This window comes from Pleurodeles waltl, chromosome 2_1, assembly GCF_031143425.1.
Source record: "Pleurodeles waltl isolate 20211129_DDA chromosome 2_1, aPleWal1.hap1.20221129, whole genome shotgun sequence".
In the NCBI taxonomy this organism is placed as follows: domain Eukaryota; kingdom Metazoa; phylum Chordata; class Amphibia; order Caudata; family Salamandridae; genus Pleurodeles; species Pleurodeles waltl.
In genome coordinates this window covers 563,018,546-563,040,874 of record NC_090438.1, presented here as the reverse complement: position 1 = coordinate 563,040,874, position 22,329 = coordinate 563,018,546, and the positions used below count along the sequence as shown (strand labels likewise).

Below are 22,329 nucleotides of genomic sequence, written 5' to 3'. Positions count from 1 at the left end.
TATCAAAAGGGAACCCAGTTTAGATTTTTAGAAACATTTCCCATCGTTAAAATTGGTGTTCCTGTTTCTTAAAGAGGCTGCTATGTGAAACCTTGGTATAATAGAGTGGTTCCCAACCTTTTGACTTCTGTGGACCCTCACTTTATCATTACTGGAACCCAGGGATCCCCACTTAATCATTACTGGAATCTGGGGACCCCTCACTGAATCATTACGGGAAGGCGGGGACCCCGACTTAAACACTGTCGATTATTTGAACCGCAAAACAATACACAAATAATACAGATGCAAGCATTTATAAAACACACACACAACACACAACACTGTTTTCAAACAAGCAAAAAAAAATTGCAATAGGAAGGTTGAAGCTTTTTTAAGTTCAAACACGCCACACATAATCCATACTATATTCTATTTGTTGCACCTGCACTGCTCCCACAGATCAATCTGAGGATACTCATTTATTTTTTTGTCTCCAATTTCTAATTCCTTGACTTTTACAGTACATTTTAAAATTTTCAATTGTACATTTAGCCACTTTATTTATATACACTTTATTAATCTGTTAATATTATTTAATTTTCTAAGCGGTCTCGGACCCCCTGAGGAGGCTTCACGGACCCCCCCCCTGGGGTCCTAAGACTTCAGGTTGGGAACCACTGTATAATAATACATATTACTGTTCTGCAAATCTGTTCTTTGTCAATAGGAAGTGCTTCACGGACATGTGATGTAGTCATAGAACACATCAGAAATGAAAGGTTAAAACATAGCTGTTATGCCCTTACTGAACAAGCCACAACTTGTATTATAAGAAGCATGTGTACAAGACTTGGTTAATGCTCCTTGCAACATAGTATGTTTTTAGCAAACTGTTTTAGCCTTGGAGGAAGTGGAATAACTGTTAAAAATACTGTTCCTGTGAACATTAACTGTTGGCAAATAACATTTTCAGTAAAATCTGCTAAATACTTATTTTTTATTTTAAAAAGCAGTGGTTCCGCTTTCTTTGTCTTAGTAGGTGTAAAAATGTCGAAATAGCCAGATAAGTCTGAAGAATGACCAGAATAGTTTGATTTCCGTGTACTGTACTTTTCCTTGTCACATAAATTAATCACCTCCGCAGCACGTTTTATTCCAGCGTTCCAGCATTACCTGCCCACAGCGTCACCCCTGGTATGAGAGTGTGTGCATTTCACTCAATGTAACCTGAATATTTCTGGAGCTTGTGTGCAGTCAGGTCACTTATACCAGAACTTTGGGGTTCTCTGTCAATTAGGCAGTCCTGGTAACAAGGAATGCCATCACCCCTAATCACAGCAAAAATATACTGGTGCAAGCTTACTGAATTGTCAAGTACCTCTTATCTTGGGGGGTACTGTGAGGAAAAGTGACCTCACCATGTAATTCACTTACCAACCCCTTTGAGTCTAGTAGGTTTTGTTTGTAAAACCCTCAGCTCATCCCTATGTTTCTGTGGCACTGATCAGCAAGGCTTTCACAGAGCAACATGTGTAAAGCTTTTAAACAGCACCAGATCAATTGAACAAGAAAGCAACACAACACTCAAGAAACCCAACACCAATTTATAAAAATAGAATGCATTTTTATGAGAATTTAGACACTAGAATGAAAAAGATCCACCAGAGGGTTTTGGGAATTTAGATTTTACAAACAATGATAAATGAAAGTAATTTCACTCAAACAAGCCTTGGCAAAGTCAACAAATTGGACACAGAAACGTTTTCAGGAAAACTTAGATAAGTATCAATGAGGTTGGTTAGAAGTACTTGGGGTGAACAACTCTGGCAGGAATCTAGTCAGCGAGATTAGCAAGGACCTCAGGAACAGTTACCTTCAGAAAAGAAGGAGTCCTTCAGCATATGCTGAAGATGCTATAGGGATACTGTTGATGTGAAATGGCCAATGGGGGTCTTCCTGCAGTGATTCATCAGTCCAGCAAGATGCTGAGGGAGTCCTGGTTGCAGGATCGACATCCCACAAAGTCCTCTCTAGTCTGGCTGAAGTCCAATCACCATTGGACTACCAGTCGCTGACTGTCTTGATCACAGGCCAATCCTTCTTGGTTCAATAATTCACCTTTGGATGGCCGTGGCAACTCTTCATTAGCACCCCAGATCTCTGTGACCTCAAGTGCATTTCTCTGAGTTGGGTCTCGGTCCTTGGTGCTGCATAGCAGTGGGGGGTAGCAGCTTAAAGACTTTGTCAGCCAAGTTACCACAGCAGGCATCTTCATCTGCTGTGTTCCTGTGCTGCGAACAGGAGGCCAGTCAGCTGGCTATTGGCTTAACTGGGCTCTGGAGACAGCTTACCCTTGAGGCATGACACATCAGGCACAGTCCCTTTCTTCGCTATCGACAAGGTGCAGCAGGCACAGTCATCGACAGTGCAGCCTCTCTTTGCTGGTGTCTCATTGTTCTCTTTTCTGAGAGTCCTTGGAAGGTTCTCCAGGAGGTCAGAAAGCTGTCTCTTGGAATAGGCTCCATGTGTATCTTGGAAGGCACAGAAAGTTTAAAGGCAACTTACTGGCAACTTTGCAACAGCTGCACACTGCAACACGTTTAATTAATTTCAACTTGATATATGTATCAGGCTTAATGTAACAAGTTGTTTGATACCTGGGAGTGCCTCTTTGGTCGCACCATTCAGGAGTTAGCACAGCTGAGGGGTCAGCGTGTAATCCAGCATGACAACCGAGTCTTTCCACAGTAAAAACTGTGTTTTTGTGTTTACTATCAGGACATCGAAACTACGTGTCCTGCCTGTGTCATATGGTGCACCCTTACTTAGGACTCAGGAGGCCTGCCAAAGGTATGGCTTACACAAAGGGAAAGTGGTGGCTTCGCCATTGCTTCCAATGGCAAAGTTGAGCTAGCAGGGCATGACTGTTCTACCAATTTTCAGTGGCAGACTGAGGGACTCATTTCACTTGGGGGACCTCCAGGTTGGCACAACCAAAGCTGCAAGCCCTGGTGTACCCCTCTAACTTACAGGTCCTTGATACCAGGGTACTATATAGTAGGGACCTACAGGTAAGTTAGCAATTTGACATACACTTTAGAGTCAGGGCGGGCACTGGCACTGATATCTGGTTAGCAGGACTTGGTGCACTCTGAGTCAAAAATACTGCAACATCGGTCAAAAAACTTGGGGGGTGACTATACAAAAAGAGACACTACCTTACAGGTATCAAGGTCAAAAACACAAGAGTAGCTCCTAAGGGATGGTTGTGGAATTAAACGTATTACTCATAAATCTCATTGTAGTATGTCTGTCCGTGCAGTGTTTTGTCTTAGCCGAGAAATAAGACTGTATTTGTGTAGAGCAGAAGTGCTTAGTAAATTTGTTATGGCCGCTCTCATTGTTATACCTCTGGTTTAATAACTGTTGTTATGTTATATCATCCTAAGATCCTAAAATCACTCTTAGACATGTACCTCTAAATTGTTTAACAGCAATAGGGTTGTTGCCAGTGCTAAGCGTACTCTGTTCTTGCAGTGCACACACAGACGAATTAATTTGCAAGTGTTAAAGGTTACTGCTAGGATCCAGCACTTCTCCTGTTATGGGGAGGTTATCATCCAGCTCTTAAGCTGCTAACAAGGGCACAAATGCAGCACGTGAAGTCAAATGTTTGTTACTCTTATGCCCTTTACTGTAAGATAATTGGGGTGAGAGGCGAGGTGGTATGGTGAGTTGTTGGTGTTGTTGTGCAACAAGCACCAGTGATGTTTGTGGCATGTCTAGTGACATAGACACCACAAGAAACTGCAGCAAGGTGTCAATATGGGGCCATCCAGGTTCTTTGGATAAAGTCACCGCAAAATGGGTGTTTAGAGATTTGGGGTGGGTGGTTTTGTGATCTACAGGGTCACACACCTTAAGAGTAAGCAGACCACCAGTCTGCTCTCTAGGATAAACAGACATGTTGCTTGTGGAATGTTTGAAGGGGAGAGACTCATCATGCAGCGGTTCAAGGGTTTAGCGAACACAACCTTCAGGTTGACGGGGCAATGGTTGCTGCCAGTCTTGGTAGTCTGTGCAGGTCTAAGGACAAAACAAATGATGGCTGATTTAGGGAGGTTCAGGATACTAATTTAGCTATCAGCCTTTCTCTGAAAAGAGGAAAAGGTGAACTGAAACTTAAGTAGAAGGACCTCCTAATAAACAGATACAGAGGCAGTTTGGTTCAAGCCACATTATCACTCAGATTTAAAGTTTTCTAAAATACCTTTAAAGGCGTCTTCTTTAAAAAATGCATCTAGCTGAAGGTGTTGCAAACTTCAGTGGATACTAGCTGCACCACTCAAGCCACACGCCGACATCATGAAACACCGACTACAGCCTAATCGTGGGCAGAAACCTAATAAGTGTTCTAGTGACTCGTGCACGTGCCAGCTTTATCCCCAATCACAGGCCATAATTTACTGAATTCTTGTATGGAAAAACAGCAAAACCCTTAGTATAATTATTTTATGTCTTACTCTTTTCGATAGTGCTGTAGACTTAGACAAATTCATGAAAGAATCCCTAACAGAGCCTAAGGGGCATATTTATACTCTGTTTGCGCGGGATTTGCGTTGTTTTTTTTTACGCAAATCCGACGCAAAACTAACCCCATATTTATACTTTGGCGTTAGACCCGTCTAGCGCCAAAGATCTTGGAGTTTGCGTCATTTTTTAGCGTGGACACCTTCCTTGCGTTAATGATATGCAAGGTAGGCGTTCCCTTCTAAAAAATGACTCCGAGGCATGTGCGCCGTATTTACACTCCCGGGCAAAAATGACACCCGGGAGTTCCCGGGTCAAAAAAAATGACGTCCAGCCGCTTTAGCGTCATTTTTTAACGCATGGTCAGGGCAGGCGTTAAGGGACCTGTGGGCTCGGAAGGAGCCCAGAGGTGCCCTCCCATGCCCCCAGGGACACCCCCTGCCACCCTTGCCCACCCCAGGAGGACACCCAAGGATGGAGGGACCCATCCCAGGGAACTTAAGGTAAGTTCAGGTAAGTATATATATATATTTTTTTTGTGGCATAGGGGGGCCTGATTTGTGCCCCCCTACATGCCACTATGCCCAATGACCATACCCAGGGGACATAAGTCCCCTGGGCATGGCCATTGGGCAAGGGGGCATGACTCCTGTCTTTGCTAAGACAGGAGTCATTTAAATGGGGGTTGGGAGTAAAAGAAAATGGCGCTAATCGGGTTGAGGCGAAAATTTTGCCTCAGCCTGACTTGCCCCATTTTTTGACGCCCAAGCTCCATTTTCCCCTACGCCGGCGCTGCCTGGTGTAAGTCATTTTTTTTGACGCACACCAGGCAGCTCCGCCGGCTAACGTCATTCCATAAATAAGGCGCCCGCATGGCGCTTTGGAATGGCGTTAGCCGGCGTTAAATTTTTTGACGCACAACTGCGTTGGCGCAGTTGTGCGCCAAAAAGTATAAATACGGCCCTAAGTATCTTTTGGATTCTAGATAAACGCGACAATTCTGTACATTAATGTTGTTTCCTTAGACGCAGCTTTTAAATAACAGTCAGCAAAGCACTCAGCCCCCAAAATGAATCGCCTGCATGGTATTAAGTGCACGATAGTGATTCAGCCATTTATTCAGTTTCGTCATGCAATGACTACTTTCATTGAGGGATGGTTTACATTGCAGATTCACTTCTCAGAGTACCTTCCACGCACTTCTAAAATAGCAGGAAAGTTTTAGGTAAGCAGCTTTTCCTCCAAACTTTGCTCTTGCTCAACTAACCGCAATTCTAGTCTCACCTGGGCTTGGTTAGTTGTTGAAGGTAAGCAAAAAAAACTGCTGTAACTCATACATTTGCGTAACCCGGGGCATGGCCCAATTTAGCTCATTAAATCAATCTACATATTTGGATGTCTATCTCCCCCAAAGTTGTTGGCAGTGATATTCCTCTTCGCAAACTCTGTCAGCCATAGAGGCTGAAAAGCAGGGGTGCCAGCACACACCCTGCTTCAGCTCCTTGTTTGATGGGATGTGATCAGAAATGTCTCATCGCGGCGCCAGCTTTACAACTACACAAAATCCAATGTTTGAATCACTAGATTAATCAAAACACAATACATTGCGATGGAAATGAATGACATGGAAGCAGGCTTTTGATGAGGTGAGCTCTTGCTCCCAGTCAGCTTCCATGTCCAGGGTCACATCAGAAGGAAATAAGTATCTCTCTCCACAATATCTTTCTCAGACACACCAAGTTGTTGTCCTCGGTCTGTATATCCTCCCTCTCATGCTCGAGTGTTTATGCCACTGACACTGCAAAAAAAATGTTGTGCTTGTCCCTGGAAGACTTATAGTGCAGACGTGTGTGTACTTGATTGGTGTTTTCATAAGGTGCAGCTGGGAAGCTGCCCCCCTTACTTGAATTTGTATGCTTTTAAACTAGGTTTGTGCTTTCATCAGATCGTCTACAAATGGGTGTTTGTGGGTCATGTTAAATGTGGAATGCTTCCACTCACATTCTTATCCGATTGTGTTAATTTTATTGTATTCCTAAATAATTTAAACCACTAGTCTGAGTGGATGCTGTTATGGTGCTGTCTGTGGCTGTGAGTAAACAGTTGTTACATTTTTTCACTATTATTCTTAGTCCTGTTAGCGCTCTTCCCTGCATCCATTTGTTTCTGTTTCATTCCATTGCAGTTCCAGTGAGTGGCCTGTGTGCTGTGATCTATTTCCTTCAAGCAGGGTGGGTGTAACTTTGAGCCTGATTACCATGCAGCACTGACAGCATTGTGACTAACCTTTACAAATTGTGCTTGACTTAGACCAGTGGTTCCCAACCTTTTGACTTCTGTGGACCCCCACTTTGTCATTACTGGAACCCGGGGACCCCCATTGAATCAATATTAGAATCCGAGGACCCCCTCCACTGACTGTTGGGGCTTAATCTGTTAATATTAGACTTCTGTAGGTGAGTTTAACGATTTGCACGGCCCAACCTGTGACATGCCTTAATTGCGCACTTGCTGTACCTATTCTGGAGGAGATATTCCCTAATTTAGAGTACTTTAGGGTAGACTTGTTGGAGTGTAGCTTTTATATTCAATATTAACGTGACATGCTCGCAAAATAATGTATAATGAAATTGCAGAGAAATTGGACTAATATACTACTAATGTCCGCGTTTGAAATGTGCCCACGGGGAGTGGCCACCAATGTATACGATGATTAATGAACTTGACTAATAATGAATTAATATTGTGCTAATGTGCGATTTTATACTAGTTTTATGAATCATGTATTAAGGTTTTGCTAAATTAGTCACGAGGCCTTAGTTAGCAAGAGTCGGAGCCTCACTGCCTGGTCTCATATTAAATGTGTTTTTCTAACGTGCAATGTGCTGTCTTTCCTGAAGGACATGTAACTGTACTTTTCCAGAAGCTAGAGATGTGTGTGCAGCTGTAGTAAATTCTTTCTCATGAGACCCGACTTGCTCAAGGAGACATTCTTGCTGAATGCAACAGTATAATTCGCAACAGGTACAAGGTTGCTTGGACTGGTAAAGACAATAGAGCTACTGACTGAAGCCATGCGTGTAACTTTTCTTACCTGCCATTTTACCCGATGAAGACGTAAATCACCAAAGCCAATGAACTGCATGAGAACTGCCTTAGGTGAAACTTCTAGTACGGTGACCACCCAACTATTAGACAGAGATAGTGGTGTACCAGATTTTGCCGAATTGGAAATTAGGGGTTTGTTCATCGGATTTGATTTAATGACAAGTCACAAGGAGAAATCGGCCATTACCTGCCATTACTTAGCCTTTGCCTAGCCATTGCGTACCTTTTATCCTATTATTAAGACTTTGCTGCCTGACATCCTAAATCATCCTCATCTTCTCCTTGCCCTATAACCTACTTCTCCTCCTTATGAGGGAAGGGTTTTCTGCCCTGTGTTTGCTGAGACTTTTGCTGTTCTATCTTGGCTGATGGCAAATCGACTGCTGTCCTGAGGACGAAGACTGACTCTGTATGCAGACCCATTACGGAGGGTAACTATATGATAATGAAATTGTAATTGTCTGTTTGCCTTTTCTTTCTAGGTACCAACTGCTCTTTTGATAGAGACCATAGTTAGATGTTTTCCAAATTTGTGTTACTAAATTGTTTTGCATGAAGCCCAACATGCTGATGCCAATTAGAGGTTAGTTAAGGAGTTCACTAATATTGGGTGCAAATAGACAAATGACAGACTCTTTGCTTTGTTGAATATTGTACTAATGATACTCTGCTAAATAGATACATGTTGACTCTGTGTCTAATGTTTATCATTTTTGCTTTGCTTAAGTCTTATTCAAGTTGCTATATTGTGACTTTGATGATGTATTTTCTGGTATTGAGATTAATAAACTTGCTAGTAGAGTGTAACAAATAGGGAATAAATACCATAATCTTACCAAATTCTGCGTGGTTATTCACGGCTGAAAGGTCATGGTGTGATTCACTTCTCATTAATGTCATTAACTAATTTGATTGATTTATTACTGTGGATATTGATGAGGTTATTGATCTATTGATTGAAATGCTGTCTAAATATCTCGTCTTAAGGTGTCTCCAATCAGGGTCAAAAGATTCATTGGCCTAAAATGAGTCCCTGTGTAAGTCAAATTATTAAAGGTGGGACGCGTTATCAGTTCTGGTAGCAGAGACGGTTTAGGCCCTTTAGGGCCCTAAGACGAGGGTCCATTGTTTTAGGATTGTTTTTGAGATAATGCAATTTGTAGAGATGATGTTCCCCTAAGTTCCAAATGACTTTCCCGGGACTCCAGAGCTTGCCGAAGTGAGTTGGGTATGTTCTCGGCATTCTAGTGATGGTGTGAGTGAAGTAGGATTTACGCTTGCACAGCTTATGCATGCCGCAGTTGAATTGTGAGGTTTGTGAGAATTTTAGGCCAGGTGATGTTTTAGTAGGAGTGTGCGGACTCCGCAGTATGAGAGTAGGGAAGTCGGCGAACTTCATCTGAGTGTGGCGCTTTGTGCTAAAAAAATTGTACACGTGGTTGTTGGTGATGTACGGACCCTGCGTGGTCTAAGACTCCGGAGTATATTGATAAGTGTATGAGTCACTTGGTTTATGTTGTAATTTGCATGGTTTAATAGGTCAATCGGGCATGATTGACGAGTCGAGTTTGAGTCAAAGTGTGTGAGTGAAAACCTTTGATGGAGAATTGGCAAGTTCTAAAGTGCACTGGGACGAAGCATTGACAAGTCGAGAGTAAAATTTGCGGGTCAAATTTTGATTGCGAGTGCGGGGGCTGAGAAGGAGAGAGTTGCAGGCGAGGCTTCAACTGAAATCTCTGTAAAGTTCTGAAGCGATTGTGTTACCCTTCCTGTAGTAAACCGGCAAGTTTGAGTTGTTGTTAAGTGCTCACGAATTATTGCAATTAGTTTTGTATGGATCGAGAGTAAGGAGGACAAGCCGAGTTGGTTGAAGGAAGCATGGGAGTGAACAGACTAGAGTTGTACACTGAAGCAGAATTGAGATATCTGTGCCCGAAAATAACTAAAGGGGTGAGCAAGGAGCACCAAAGGTTAGCAAATTTGGCAGATAAATATGGCATAGATTTGGAAAATACCAAACATTTGAAGAGGAGTTACAGGTTAGATTTTGAGCCTAAGGATTTTGACCACATGAGGTCTACTGGTATGAAGGCACACCTTAAAGAAATATTGCAGAGTGCGCAAGTTTGGGGAGCATTAGCAAAATGGGAAGGCAGATGGGCAAAGAAGAGAAATAAAGGTAAGAGTGATTGCTCAGAGCAGCAGCAGCTGAAATCAGTACCCGATACTGGTACAATTAAAGCATACCCCTTGAAAGAGACAGCAGGAGGGGTTCTTGTCCATGTACCATGGTCCAGAGGTGACATTTTGTCATTCACAAATGACTTTCCCAGGCTGAGGGAGAAGCCAATAGAGTGGTACCAACAAACAGACAGGTTTGTGAAGCTTGCGAAGTGTCTTTGGGAAGACCTGAATACGCTTTTTGAGATTATGGTTCCAGCCTACTTGTGGCTCGAGTGCAAGAGAAGTCTGGATTGGCCGACAGCCGAACCGGCAAGGGACAAAGTCACGGGGGCTCCGTCTCTTGAGGTGATGAGGTACTACTTTAAGGTGATTGAGTTTTTGAAGCAGAAAGTGTCGCCACAGAACATTCATTGGCATAAGATTGACCGAACGGCACAGGAAGCTAAGGAATCAATACGTGCCTACTATGAGAGGTTGTTGAAAGCGTTCAAGCATTACAGCGGTACAGAGGTCATAGAGCTGAAAGATATGAATCATCTTGTGTTCAGGTTTGTTGAGGGACTGAGGCCGGAAATTAGCCAGATGATTAAGAATAATTTGATCTGTTGGCAAGTGAAGCCGATTGATGAGGTGTCACAGTATGCGAAATACTGTAGTGATGAGATTGAATTGAAGCAGAGAAAGTTGAAGGAGAAAGTGATGGTGATGCAAATTAAGGCAGCGCAAGCAGGGATGCAAGGAAACGGAGTGCAGAAAATGGTGCAACAGCCGCAAGGAAACAGGATGTTTCAGGCGCAAGCGAGAGGCAGTGGTCGAGGAGGTTTTGTGAACCGTGGTCCAGACATGAATACCGTAGTGGTTCAAAATGATGTACAAGGGATGAAGAAGGTGTTGCCGTGTCATGAGTGTGGGGGCATTGGACACTGGAAGCGGAAGTGTCCGATGATGGTGAAGAAGGGTGCTGTTCAACAAAGCAATGATGTCAATGCATTTCAAAATGTTAAGGGACCTAGAATGAGGGGTTCAAATCCGAATTTTCTGAATAACATGGTTCAGATGCAGGGTGTCCAACTCATGCAACAAGTACAGATGCCACGTGTACAGCCGGTGCAGATGCAGCAAATGCAGCAGCAGATTCCCATGGTACCTAGACAGCAAATGCAGTTGCCCTTAGCACCAATGGGACAGCAACAGGTGATGCTTCCTTAACAGGTCACAAGTCAAGGAATGGGTCAAAATAACACAGTACAACAGTTCCCATTGCGTGGTGAGAATGGAATAAACGATGAATGGTCGGAGGACTGCTCAGATAGCGAGGAGTGCAGGCTTGCAGCATCCCTAGAAGTAGATCAGAGGGGACCCTACATACAAGGGAAGGTGATGGGTCACAAAGTCTTGTTCTCGGTTGACACAGGAGCTACACGCTCTACAGTTAGAAGTGCGGAGGTTACGAAATTGCCCCTTTTGGGACATACAATAAAGGTAGTAGGAGTAGCCAATCAGCTTTTGACTAATCCAATCACAGATCCGGTTCAAGTTGAGATTGGTACCTTCTAGGGATTACACAGATTTATGGTTTGTGACTCAAGCCCCGTTTCCCTACTGGGAAGTGACTTATTGTGCAAGACGAGGTGTTCTATCACCTGCTCTAATGAAGGAATTGAGGTGCAGACAAACAGTGATGATGGTCAGATCTCAGAGACGGAGACCACAGATGAAGAGTACCCTTTGATAAGCTTCTTCCCAATGTTCACAATGACTGACCTGCCCGCAGACTTGCAGGGGACGGTCACAGAAAAAGTGTGGGACTTGACAGGAAAGGAGGTGGGACTGATAAATGGAGTGAAACCAGTCAAGCTAGGTGTGAAGCCAAATGCTGTGTTCCCCCAGGTACCGCAGTACCATATTGTACAGGATGTCCTCATTCAGGTGACGCAGATAATCACAGACTTTGTGAAGCAGGGGGTTTTGAAGGAAGTAATGAGCAGCCCATGTAACTCACCTATAATGGGTTTGAGAAAGCCCTGTGGAAAAGTCCGAATTGTTCAAGACCTGAGAAAGATAAGTGACATAGTGGTAAAATGTTGCCCAATAGTGCTAAATCCAGCTGTGATTATGTTTCAAGTTCCATGCAATGCAGAATGGTTCTCCGTTGTCGATTTGTCTCAGGCGTTCTTCTCTGTGCCTCTCCATGAGGACAGCCAATTTCTTTTCAGTTTCAAATTCCTGGACAAGGTTTACAGTTGGTGTCGAATTCCTCAAGGGTTTTCGGAGTCGCTTTCCATTTTTAATCAGATCTTGAAGAAGGATTTGGAGTCGTTGGAACTGCCCTTCCAATCGACTCTAGTGCAGTACATTGATGATTTGTTGATTGTGCCTAAAACTAGAGATGATTGCAAATATGACACAATTGCCTTACTGAACCACTTGGGAAAGAATGGGCATAAGGTGTCCCCCAAGAAGTTGCAATACGAAGGAAGTGAAATACTTAGGTCATCTGATCGAGAAAGGGTCAAGGAAAAGTTCCAAGGAAAGAGTGACTGCCATATTGCAGATGAATCCCCCGGCATCTCGAAGGGATGTTAGGATGTGTCTGGGAATGGTGGGCTACTGTCGTCAGTGGATCCCAAATTTCTCAGTTATCTCCAAGCCCTCGGTGAGACTGACAGTCAAGGAGGTTAAGGATGGCCCAGATACCCTAACTATGTCAGAGAAAGAGATGAGGGCGTTCATTGAATCGACGGAGTGTATTGCAGGGCTCTAGCTTTAGGTATGCCTGATTACACAAAGCCTTTTGTCCTGTTTTGTCATGAACGTGATGCTTGTTCTTTGTCTGTCCTGACACAGGTCCATGGCGGTGCAAACCGACCGGTAGCATATTTTTCAGCTACTTTGGACCCAGTTTCAGCAGCAAACTACCAGGTTGTTTGCGTGCAGTTGCAGCAGTTGGTCGAAGCCTCACACAGTGTGAAGGCATAGTGATGGTCCCACACTCAGTCGAAATCTTACTCACTCAAACCAAAACTCAGCACATGACAAATGCCAGACTAACAAAGTATGAGACAATTATATTGGGGTCACCAAATGTGTCACTGAAACGCTGTACTGTGTTAAACCCGGTAACTTTGCTTCCCAATGAGAATACAGATGTTGATGATGCTGAGGAGGTAGAACATGATTGTCTTGAGGTAACAGAACTGTGCACCAAACCGAGACCTGACATTAAAGACACCCAGTTGGAAGAACATTATTCCATTATCTTTGTCGATGGTTCATGCCTGAGTGACTCAGTAGGAGTACTGAGAGCCGGATACGCTGTGTGTACAATCACTGGTATCTTAGAAGCATCTTGGCTTGAAAGAGTATACACTGCTCAAGTGGCTGAATTAGTTGCTCTTACTAGGGCATGCCAAGCCGCTGACAAGCTAAAAGTGACTATATATACCAACAGCAGGTACAGATTTGGAATTGTCCATGATTTTGGCCAATTGTGGTCACAGAGGGGTTTTCTGACATCCTCCTGTTCCCCAGTGAAAATTGTTGAAAGAATTAAGGTGTTGTTGCATGCGATTCAGTTACCTCTTGAAATTGCCGTGGTGAAATGCAGTGCTCATGTGAAATCACAAGACTTTGTCTCAATGGAAAACGGATATGCAGATCAAGTCACAAGGTTTTATGCCTTGAACTGTATATCGTTCAAAGATCAGTTGGAATTGTTACCTGAAACAGAAAATGAGACATGCACAGTTTTTGCATTAAGGGTGGTTGACACTTTGGAGGAATTACAATTGGTACAGGGTCATGCCGGCAGAGAGGAAAAACACTCTTGGCTCAAAATGCAATGTGTACAAAGACCAGATGATTTGTGGGTTTCAGATGAGGGAAAAATGGTTTTTCCGAACAGTCTTCTGTCACAATTTTCTAGGTTCTAACATGGGCAGGCACACATTGGGAGAGACGCTATGATCAGGTTGTTCAAAATTGATTGGTTCAATCCAAAATTCAGACAAGCCGCAGAAGTGATTTGTCACAGGTGCATCATCTGTCAGCAGATGAATGTGGGGAAAGGGACCTTGGTGAAATTGAGCCACATTGGGAGAGCAGGAGGTCCATTTAGCAGAATGCAATTGGATTTTATTGAGATGCCTGTATGTGGAGGTTTGAGATATGTGTTGGTGATTGTGTGCATCTTTAGTCACTGGATTGAGGCGTACCCTACACGTAGAAATTACAGCCTCACAGTAGCGAAGTTGCTGCTTAGGGAACTGATACCACATTTCGGGTTTCCGATCTCTTTAGAGTCAGATGGAGGAAGTCACTTCAATGATGAGGTGGTTAAGCTCTTGTGTGCCGCACTGAACATTGAACAGAAGTTGCATTGCAGTTACCGCCCTGAAGCATCAGGACTAGTGGAACAAATGAATGGTACCCGGAAGTCCAGAATGGCAAAAATGTGTGCAGCTACAAATTTGAAATGGCCTGATGCATTGCATTTAGTGTTAATGTCAATGAGAAACACACCTAACAAGAAAACAAGACTATCTCCTCACGAAATTCTCATGGGTCGGGCTATGAGACTGCCCGCAGTTCCTGCAAATGCTCTTGTGAATATCACGGATGATATGGTGTTGGACTACTGCAAGGGTCTGGCTGACGTGGTCCGCTCTTTCTCTCACCAGGTGGAAGCAACCACACTGCCACCGATAAACGATCCAGGTCACAACCTGAAAGCTGGTGACTGGGTTGTTGTCAAGAAACACTTGAGGATGTTGTGTTTGGAGCCACGTTGGAAGGGGCCATACCAAGTGATACTGACAACAACTACTCCTGTGAAGTGTGCGGGAATTCCAAGCTGGATCCACGCCAGTCACACAAAGAAGGTGTCGTGTCCAACTGATGAAGAAATTGAACTGTCGAAAATAACAGCTGCAGAAAAGGAAGTCTCAGGGACGGAGAGTAATCGAAGGAGAACTGAGACTGAGGGAGAGCCCGTTGAGGACGGCTTGGTCACTCAACCACTAAACGAGATCCAGAGGGGTGACGGTGAGCCTATCTCAACTGAGGCACCAGGAGGACTGACCCAAAGAGAGACTCTCCGAGAAGCAGACGGGTGTGGGTTTGAAGTTGAACCCCTGACAGACCCAGAAGGTGAGGGAGTTGAGGCAGAAGGAAGTCAGAGTGCCCAGACTCCTCCTGAGCTGCTTGCAGGTCCATCAAGAGAAAACACCATAGCACAAGAGGAGGGCATTGAGCAGCGACAAGGAAAGTCAAGCAGCGGAGAGACACTGAAAGGAGACAAAAGACCAGAGTCGCAGTTGACGAAAGGAAAGGTGGTTGTTGATGAAACAATAGAGGAAGAAGTTGATACCACAAGGAAAGAAGACCTGAGCGAAGGAGAAATGCAGGGTGACCGCAAGTTGAAAAGGAAGAGAATAGCAAACAGAATATACGCAGGTCCAGAATGGGCTTATGCAACGTCAGCTGAGTGGCAACAAGAGTTTTTGGCATTCTGTTTTGATCGAGAAGTCCCAGGTCAATATTATGGTACCTGAGTTTGGCCACAGGGAAAAGAGACTGTGTTAAGTTGAAATTGATTCAAGGAGTCCTGAAAAGGAGACTGATAAGTTACCGGATGTGACACTGTAAATCTGAACTGACATTTGAAAACTGATTATGACAAGCTGCTAAACGGATTGACAAGGACCCTGGGAGTGAATGAGAAAGCTGTAAATACTTGCTAATGAGAGACTTTGCTTAGCTTTGCGAAGAAAAAAAAAGAGAAGGATAAAAAAGCTTTTGGCCATCTTCAGTTGATTGTTGTTCACATTTGTATCGCCTTTACTTTCTGATTCTTTACAGATCATGCCTAATGCAGGAAATGATAGTGAGGGGGGTAAGCATTGTAAATATTTGGGAATTGCTTTGGGTGTTGTGAGTGTGATATTCATTATAGCTTTGTTTGTGGAAATGCGATTGGTGGATGAGAATGAAGCTAACAATGCCACAGTTTCTGAGACTGTTACACTAAAACCCTGGGAGAGGTTCGAACAAGATGCGAAGTATCTGCATGAGAATACTAATACAAAGGGAGAACTGTCTACTAAAGTTTTCTATCGCTTGCTGAATGAGTATGTTGATACTATGGATGCGAAAGCTTGTTATGTGTGTACACAAATTCCTGTTTCAGTACAAGAGGGAGTTACATGTCACAACTTGCCTTTAACATGTGGGATTAGTTGCAGTCTGTTACTAACACGATTCTATAACCAAGAAGAAGTGCAATATTTTTACTCTAACTATGATCTTGTATTCTCGTATGTGCCTATCATAGAAGATTTGAATAGTTTAGCTAAATATTATGCCATAAAGCTGATTAAAGGATTCTTTGAACCTAGCGTAACAATTAGTACATCCTATGCACACCGCCATCATTTAAAATGCTTGCTTACACCTGTAGAAAAAAGCTTTTTAGATCACACTGAGGATAGAAGAAGGGTTTTAAAGGGAAAATTAGAAAAAGGCTTGCAGCAACGATCCTTTATTAATAGTGGTAGTTACAATGGAATTAGGGAGCAAGGGAAACTAGCTTTAGATGCACCACATGTAGGGAAGCATTGCATAACACGGCCAAAGTCATATTATGACAATGTGTTTGTGGGAACGAGTGAATGTGAGCATGTGTTTTTGTTTCAGAATAAATGGACATTTATGCTAAATGGAACGGATCAAGCGATCCCAGGGGTCTATTATATTTGTGGACTTAATGCTTATTACCATCTTACAAAGGGATGGTATGGGACATGTTATTTGGGAATAGTTTTCCCAAAGATCTACCAGCTAGATGATTTAAAGAAATTCCCGGAAGTGACTGAATTACTTTGTGCTAGACAAAAGAGAGAAACTGCTGCTGGAGTAGTAGGAGACATATTTGGAGCAATAATCCCCTCAGTTGGTGTTATCTTAAACTCCCTAAAGATTCAAAAGTTGTCTACCATTGTGGATAACATGCTGACAACTTCACAGGAGCTTTACTCCAGATGGATACTGAACTTGCTGCAGAGAGGGCTATGACTCTTCAAAACAGGCTTCCTTTAGACATTCTTTTAGCGAAAAATGGCGGAGTTTGTAAGATGCTTAATGAGCGTCACTGCTGTGCCTACATACCTGACAATAGTAATGAGATTAGAAGTATGCTTACTAACCTAACAAGAGATAGTGCAGATTTGAAAGAATTGAAAGAACCGGGTGTTTGGGAAAAGGTTGGAAAGGGACTTGCTTATGTGGGAAGCTGGTTTAATAACATTTGGCATGGGATATTGGGAAGATTAATACAGGGAATAGTGATTGTTTTGGCTTGCTTATTTGGATTGTGGTTATCATGCAAAATTAGCAAATAGATTAAAGCAAAATTGGCAAAACGTAATGTAAGGAGGGAAGAAAAGAAAAGGGAGAACATTTTCTGAGCAAAATATGAAAAGGCAAAACCAAGGGAAGAAATTGAAATGAAAGAGATAAGAAAATGAAAAGGTCGTGAAAGAAAGGATTGTGTGATGACAAGAGTCATCAGAGGAGGGATTGTTGGAGTGTAGCTTTTATATTCAATATTAACGTGACATGCTCACAAAATAATGTATAACGAAATTGCAGAGAAATTGGACTAATATACTACTAATGTCCGCGTTTGAAATGTGCCCACGGGGAGTGGCCACCAATGTATACGATGATTAATGAACTTGACTAATAATTAATTAATAATGTGGTAATGTGTGATTTTATACTAGTTTTATGAATCATGTATTAAGGTTTTGCTAAATTAGTCACTAGGCCTTAGTTAGCAAGAGTTGAGGCCTCACTGCTTGGTCTCATATTAAATGTGTTTTTCTAACGTGCGATGTGCTGTCTTTCCTGAAGGACATGTAACTGTACTTTTCCAGAAGCTAGAGATGTGTGTGCAGCTGTAGTAAATTCTTTCTCATGAGACCCGACTTGCTCAAGGAGACATTCTTGCTGAATGCAACAGTGTAATTCGGAACAGGTACAAGGTCGCTTGGACTGGTAAAGACAATGGAACTACTGACTGAAGCCATGCGTGTAACTTTTCTTACCTGCCATTTTACCCGATGAAGACGTAAATCACCGGAGCCAATAAACTGCATGAAAACTGTCTTAGGTGAAAATTCTAGTAAGGTGACTTCCCAACTATTGGACAGAGATAGTGGTGCACCAGATTTTGCCGAATTGGAAATTAGGGGTTTGTTCGATGGATTTGATATAATGCTAAGTCACAAGGAGAAATTAGCCATTACCTATCATTACTTAGCCTTTGCCTAGCCACTGCGTACCTTTTATCCTATTATTAAGACTTTGCTGCATGATATCCTAAATCATCCTTATCTTCTCCTTGCCCTATAACCTACTTCTCCTCCTTATGAGGGAAGGGTTTTCCGCCCTATGTTTGCTGAGACTTTTGCTGTTCTATCTTGCCTGATGGCGAATCGACTGCTGTCCTGAGGACAAAGACTGACTCTGTATGCTGACCCATTATGGAGGGTAACTATATGATAATGAAATTGTAATTGTCTGTTTGCCTTTTCTTTCTAGGTACCAACTGCTCTTTTGACAGAGACCATAGTTAGATGTTTTCCAAATTTGTGTTACTAAATTGTTTTGCATTAAGCCCAACATGCTGATGCCAATTAGAGTTAGTTAAGGAGTTCAATAATATTGGGTGCAAATAAACAAATGACAGAATCTTTGCTTTGTTGAATATTGTACTAATGATATTCTGCTAAATAGATACATGTTGACTCTGTGTTTTGTTCTAATGTTTATAATTTTTGCTTTGCTTAAGTCTTATTCAAGTTGCCATATTGTGACATTGTTGATGTGTTTTCTGGTATTGAGATTAATAAACTTGCTAGTAGAGTGTAACAAATAGGGAATAAATACCATAATCTTAACAAATTATGCGTGGTTATTCATGGCTGAAAGGTCATGGTGCGATTCACTTCTCATTTATGTCATTAACTAATTTGATTGATTTATTACTGTGGATATTGATGAGGTTATTGATCTATTGATTGAAATGCTGTCTAAATATCTCGTCTTAAGGTGACTCCAATCAGGGTCAAAAGATTAATTGGCCTAAAACGAGTCCCTGTGTAAGTCAAATTATTAAAGGTGGGACGCGTTATCAGACGTTATTAGAATCTTTTGAGCGTATTATTAGGAACTTGCATTGTAATGTTCTTCACAAAGTGTTCAGGTTATGCTACTGCACTGGGTCCTAAATAGGCCTATGTGTATTGTCTTTTTATGTATACAGCCGTTATTCACTTTTCAGTGATGTTGAAGATAGTTTTGTGAATCAGATCCTACATGTGTTAACACTATTTTTTACCATGTTTTATTAAAAATACGCTTTTGCTAAGTTTTGGGAATTTTACGAGGGTTTTTTTTTATTTAAGACCTAGTTAGTCTCTAGCTGGCAAAAATGCCCCAAAGCATTCCTCTTTGAGTCTTTCATTTAAAAAAGATCTTAAGTCCAAACACCATTTAATTTTCATTTATGTGAGAAGTTTTACATTCTGTGAAATTAGATCTGATATACTAGATATGTTCTATTCAAATGTGCACATTTTTGCTAGTGGTGGGCCCATGACATTGGTATTTGTTTTTGTTTTTCTTCTGTCAGATTGTTTTTTTAGGACTCAATCGATCTGACTACATGTTTCATTGTGAGGCGGATGGTACCACAGTTCTGAAACAAATAGAAATCAATACTATTTGTGCAGGTTTTGGAGCCATGGCGTCAAGGACCACTGAAGTGTACAGGTAAGGATTTTTCTTTCACATATGGTTTGAGCCATGACAAAACCAAACAACATCGGACCCAAGTTGATAAACCACAGACTAGCCTTCCACCAGCCAACCAGAGTGCTTTGTACCGCAACACTCACCCTTGTACAGGTCCCAAGAATCCTACACAGCCACAGTGGAGGTCACTCATTCTCCTACTTTGCCACAAAGTCCTGGAACAACCTCCCCCTTCACCTGCAAACATCGCACACCCTCCCCTACTTCAGGAAAAAGCTCAAGACATGGCTGTTTGAGGAGTAGGCAACGACACACTGCTATCCACATAGAGCACCTGAATACCCCCTGTGGTGATGATTCACACTTTATAAATCCACTGATTGATTAATTTATTTTATTACATACCCTGTTGTACTGTGACATTAAAGATGTGGAGTATCTTGTATTTCAGCCTTGAATGACAGTGACAACAGGGGATCCCAACTGTTGCTCTACCCATTTCTCCTCCTTTAAATATATGTTTCTGCACCTCGCACAATCTTCCATCAGCCAACATAGGGAACATAGATCATTACATCACATAACAGTTAAGGTTCCCCTAGATTCACATACAGACAAGTTTAAGAAATCGCATACGATTTCTAATTATTGCTACCCAAAAAGACAACATTCGTTCATAAAGATATATACAGAGTTATTAAATTGGCATACAATGGGATAAAAAAATGTGAGTTTATATTTAGAGACAGCATACATCATCTGAAAGGTGTTGAAAGCAGTTAATCAAATTAATCCACAAAGTGTCAACACCACAACGTAAAGTGAAGATGTGAAATATGCATATTACACATTGCCACACAGTGTTACATTTTCACAAGCCTTAGGTCAACACAACCCAGCAGACACTTCTTGACCCTCAGTTAAAAGCAGATTTGGGTCAGTTTACCAACTTGACAAGTTATGATCTATGAATCTCATTCAACTTACCTGGGGATCATGTGAACTGTGCACATAGGGACCTGCCAGACACTATCAGGCATTTTATTTCTTGCTGTGGAATCTGGCAACTTTTTACCACAACTGTGCACACAAACACACAAGGATTCCACAATGTTATGTTTAAAAGGTTTGCTCTAGCCAATTTTCGTGCAGCACAACAAAATAATTAAAGAAATAGTTAATATAAGAGTGCGGCAAAACACAGAAAGTAAATATTAAGAAATCAGACAACATATCATAGAGTGCATTCTGGCATGCCTAATCTTTTGCCATAACAGGCTCTTAAAATTTAGAATAAGCATTGACTATCTGAACTTCATATATTCTTGCCGTTCATGGGCCTGTCTGACACAGAAGATCGATTTTTGTCTATGTGGTAGAAATATTATGAGATAAGCAGTACTCATGAGTTTGGCTCAGCTTGGCAAGGAGCCACTCTGCTCGCTGTTTTCTTGGACTGTCTAAGGAGTCAACACCAGGCCACCAGAAATACAATCAGCCAAGGGTGATGAAGAGCTTTTCTACTGGGCCAGAGAAACCTGCCTCTGAAGTCTGACTCACTTGTAGAAAAACAGACGAGGGAGTGTGTAGGTCTCCACCATATTTCTTAAAACTCTCCTCTGCAGTCCTAAGCCCCCAGGGTCAACAAAACCCATGTATTAGCCTAGAATGGGGAGGGTAGCTGCATTGGCCGGCCACACCAGAAACTCTTGGCATGGGAATGCAATTCCTCAAGGGTTCAACGTAGGCATGTATGTCACAGGGTCCCCTTCCCCAAGGCAATCTGAGAAAGCAGTCTGAGTGCCACTGCACTCTTCACCCTACTTCAGGGGAGGCCAGGACCCCTGAAACAGCAAGGAGCATCAATGCCTGCAGAGAGAGAGAGGTGGGAGAGAGGGAATGGTGTTGTCCGCGTGTGTGCAGGAGCATGTGCGGGAAGGAGGGAAAAGGAACCAGGGGCCATATGTACGAACACTTTTTCCCATAGACACAGAATGGGGAAAAACCTTTGCTACATCTGGCCCCAGATCACTTGGTAGCACATAGGTGGGCTTCCCTTGCTGTCTTTGAAGAAATAGAAAAGTTGAGGCGGTGGGTGTCCCAGTGGGAGAAATAAACAATAACAATGTGGTGCAAATCCTCTATAGTGAAAAATAAAGGGAGAAGAGCAACTTATTGAAAATTTACCTCTCAGCGCATTTGAGCAGCCATTAATCACCTGCTATTTAGATTTGCACCATTCTGGTTGTGGTGGTCCCATGATGGTGGTAACTATTTGAGGTACTCTGAAAACAGGGGAGCCTATTGTTTATTCTTCAATCCATGTGGAGATTGCTCCATAGTTCCATTTCTGCCAGCAAATCCAACGAGGTGCCATTTTGGAATGATCACTTTGCAGTCACTGTTGGAGTACAGAGTAGTGTCAGGTGGGTGAAGTCTGCAGAGGCATGTTAAGTAGATGTCAGTGTTTGCATACGTTGTTTTCCAAATTAGGTCAAGGACTCTCAGTTGTTACTCACTCCCTTTCAACGTTACACAACATCAAAACCTGAATTCAGTTAAAGTGTTACTAACATACTCCTAAAGACAATCACATCTATGGCAAAGACTGGATATGCGGATTCCCAGCCCAATACTTGACTCAAGAACACTTTACTCTTGCACCTTTGTCCCTCAATTCTTTAAAATAGTTCTTAACAGCTGCCTCTT

At 42.4% G+C, this 22,329-nt stretch overlaps 1 protein-coding gene across 1 annotated transcript in view; it reads left to right on the top strand.

Annotated features, from left to right (window-relative positions):
- LOC138260020 (glutathione synthetase-like) overlaps positions 1-22,329 on the top strand; it is a 327,470-nt gene that overhangs the window by 115,224 nt on the left and 189,917 nt on the right. The window contains exon 4 of the mRNA XM_069208089.1: positions 19,499-19,638. Within this exon, the coding sequence (XP_069064190.1) occupies positions 19,499-19,638 (140 nt within the window). The remainder of the gene's footprint in view (positions 1-19,498; positions 19,639-22,329) is intronic.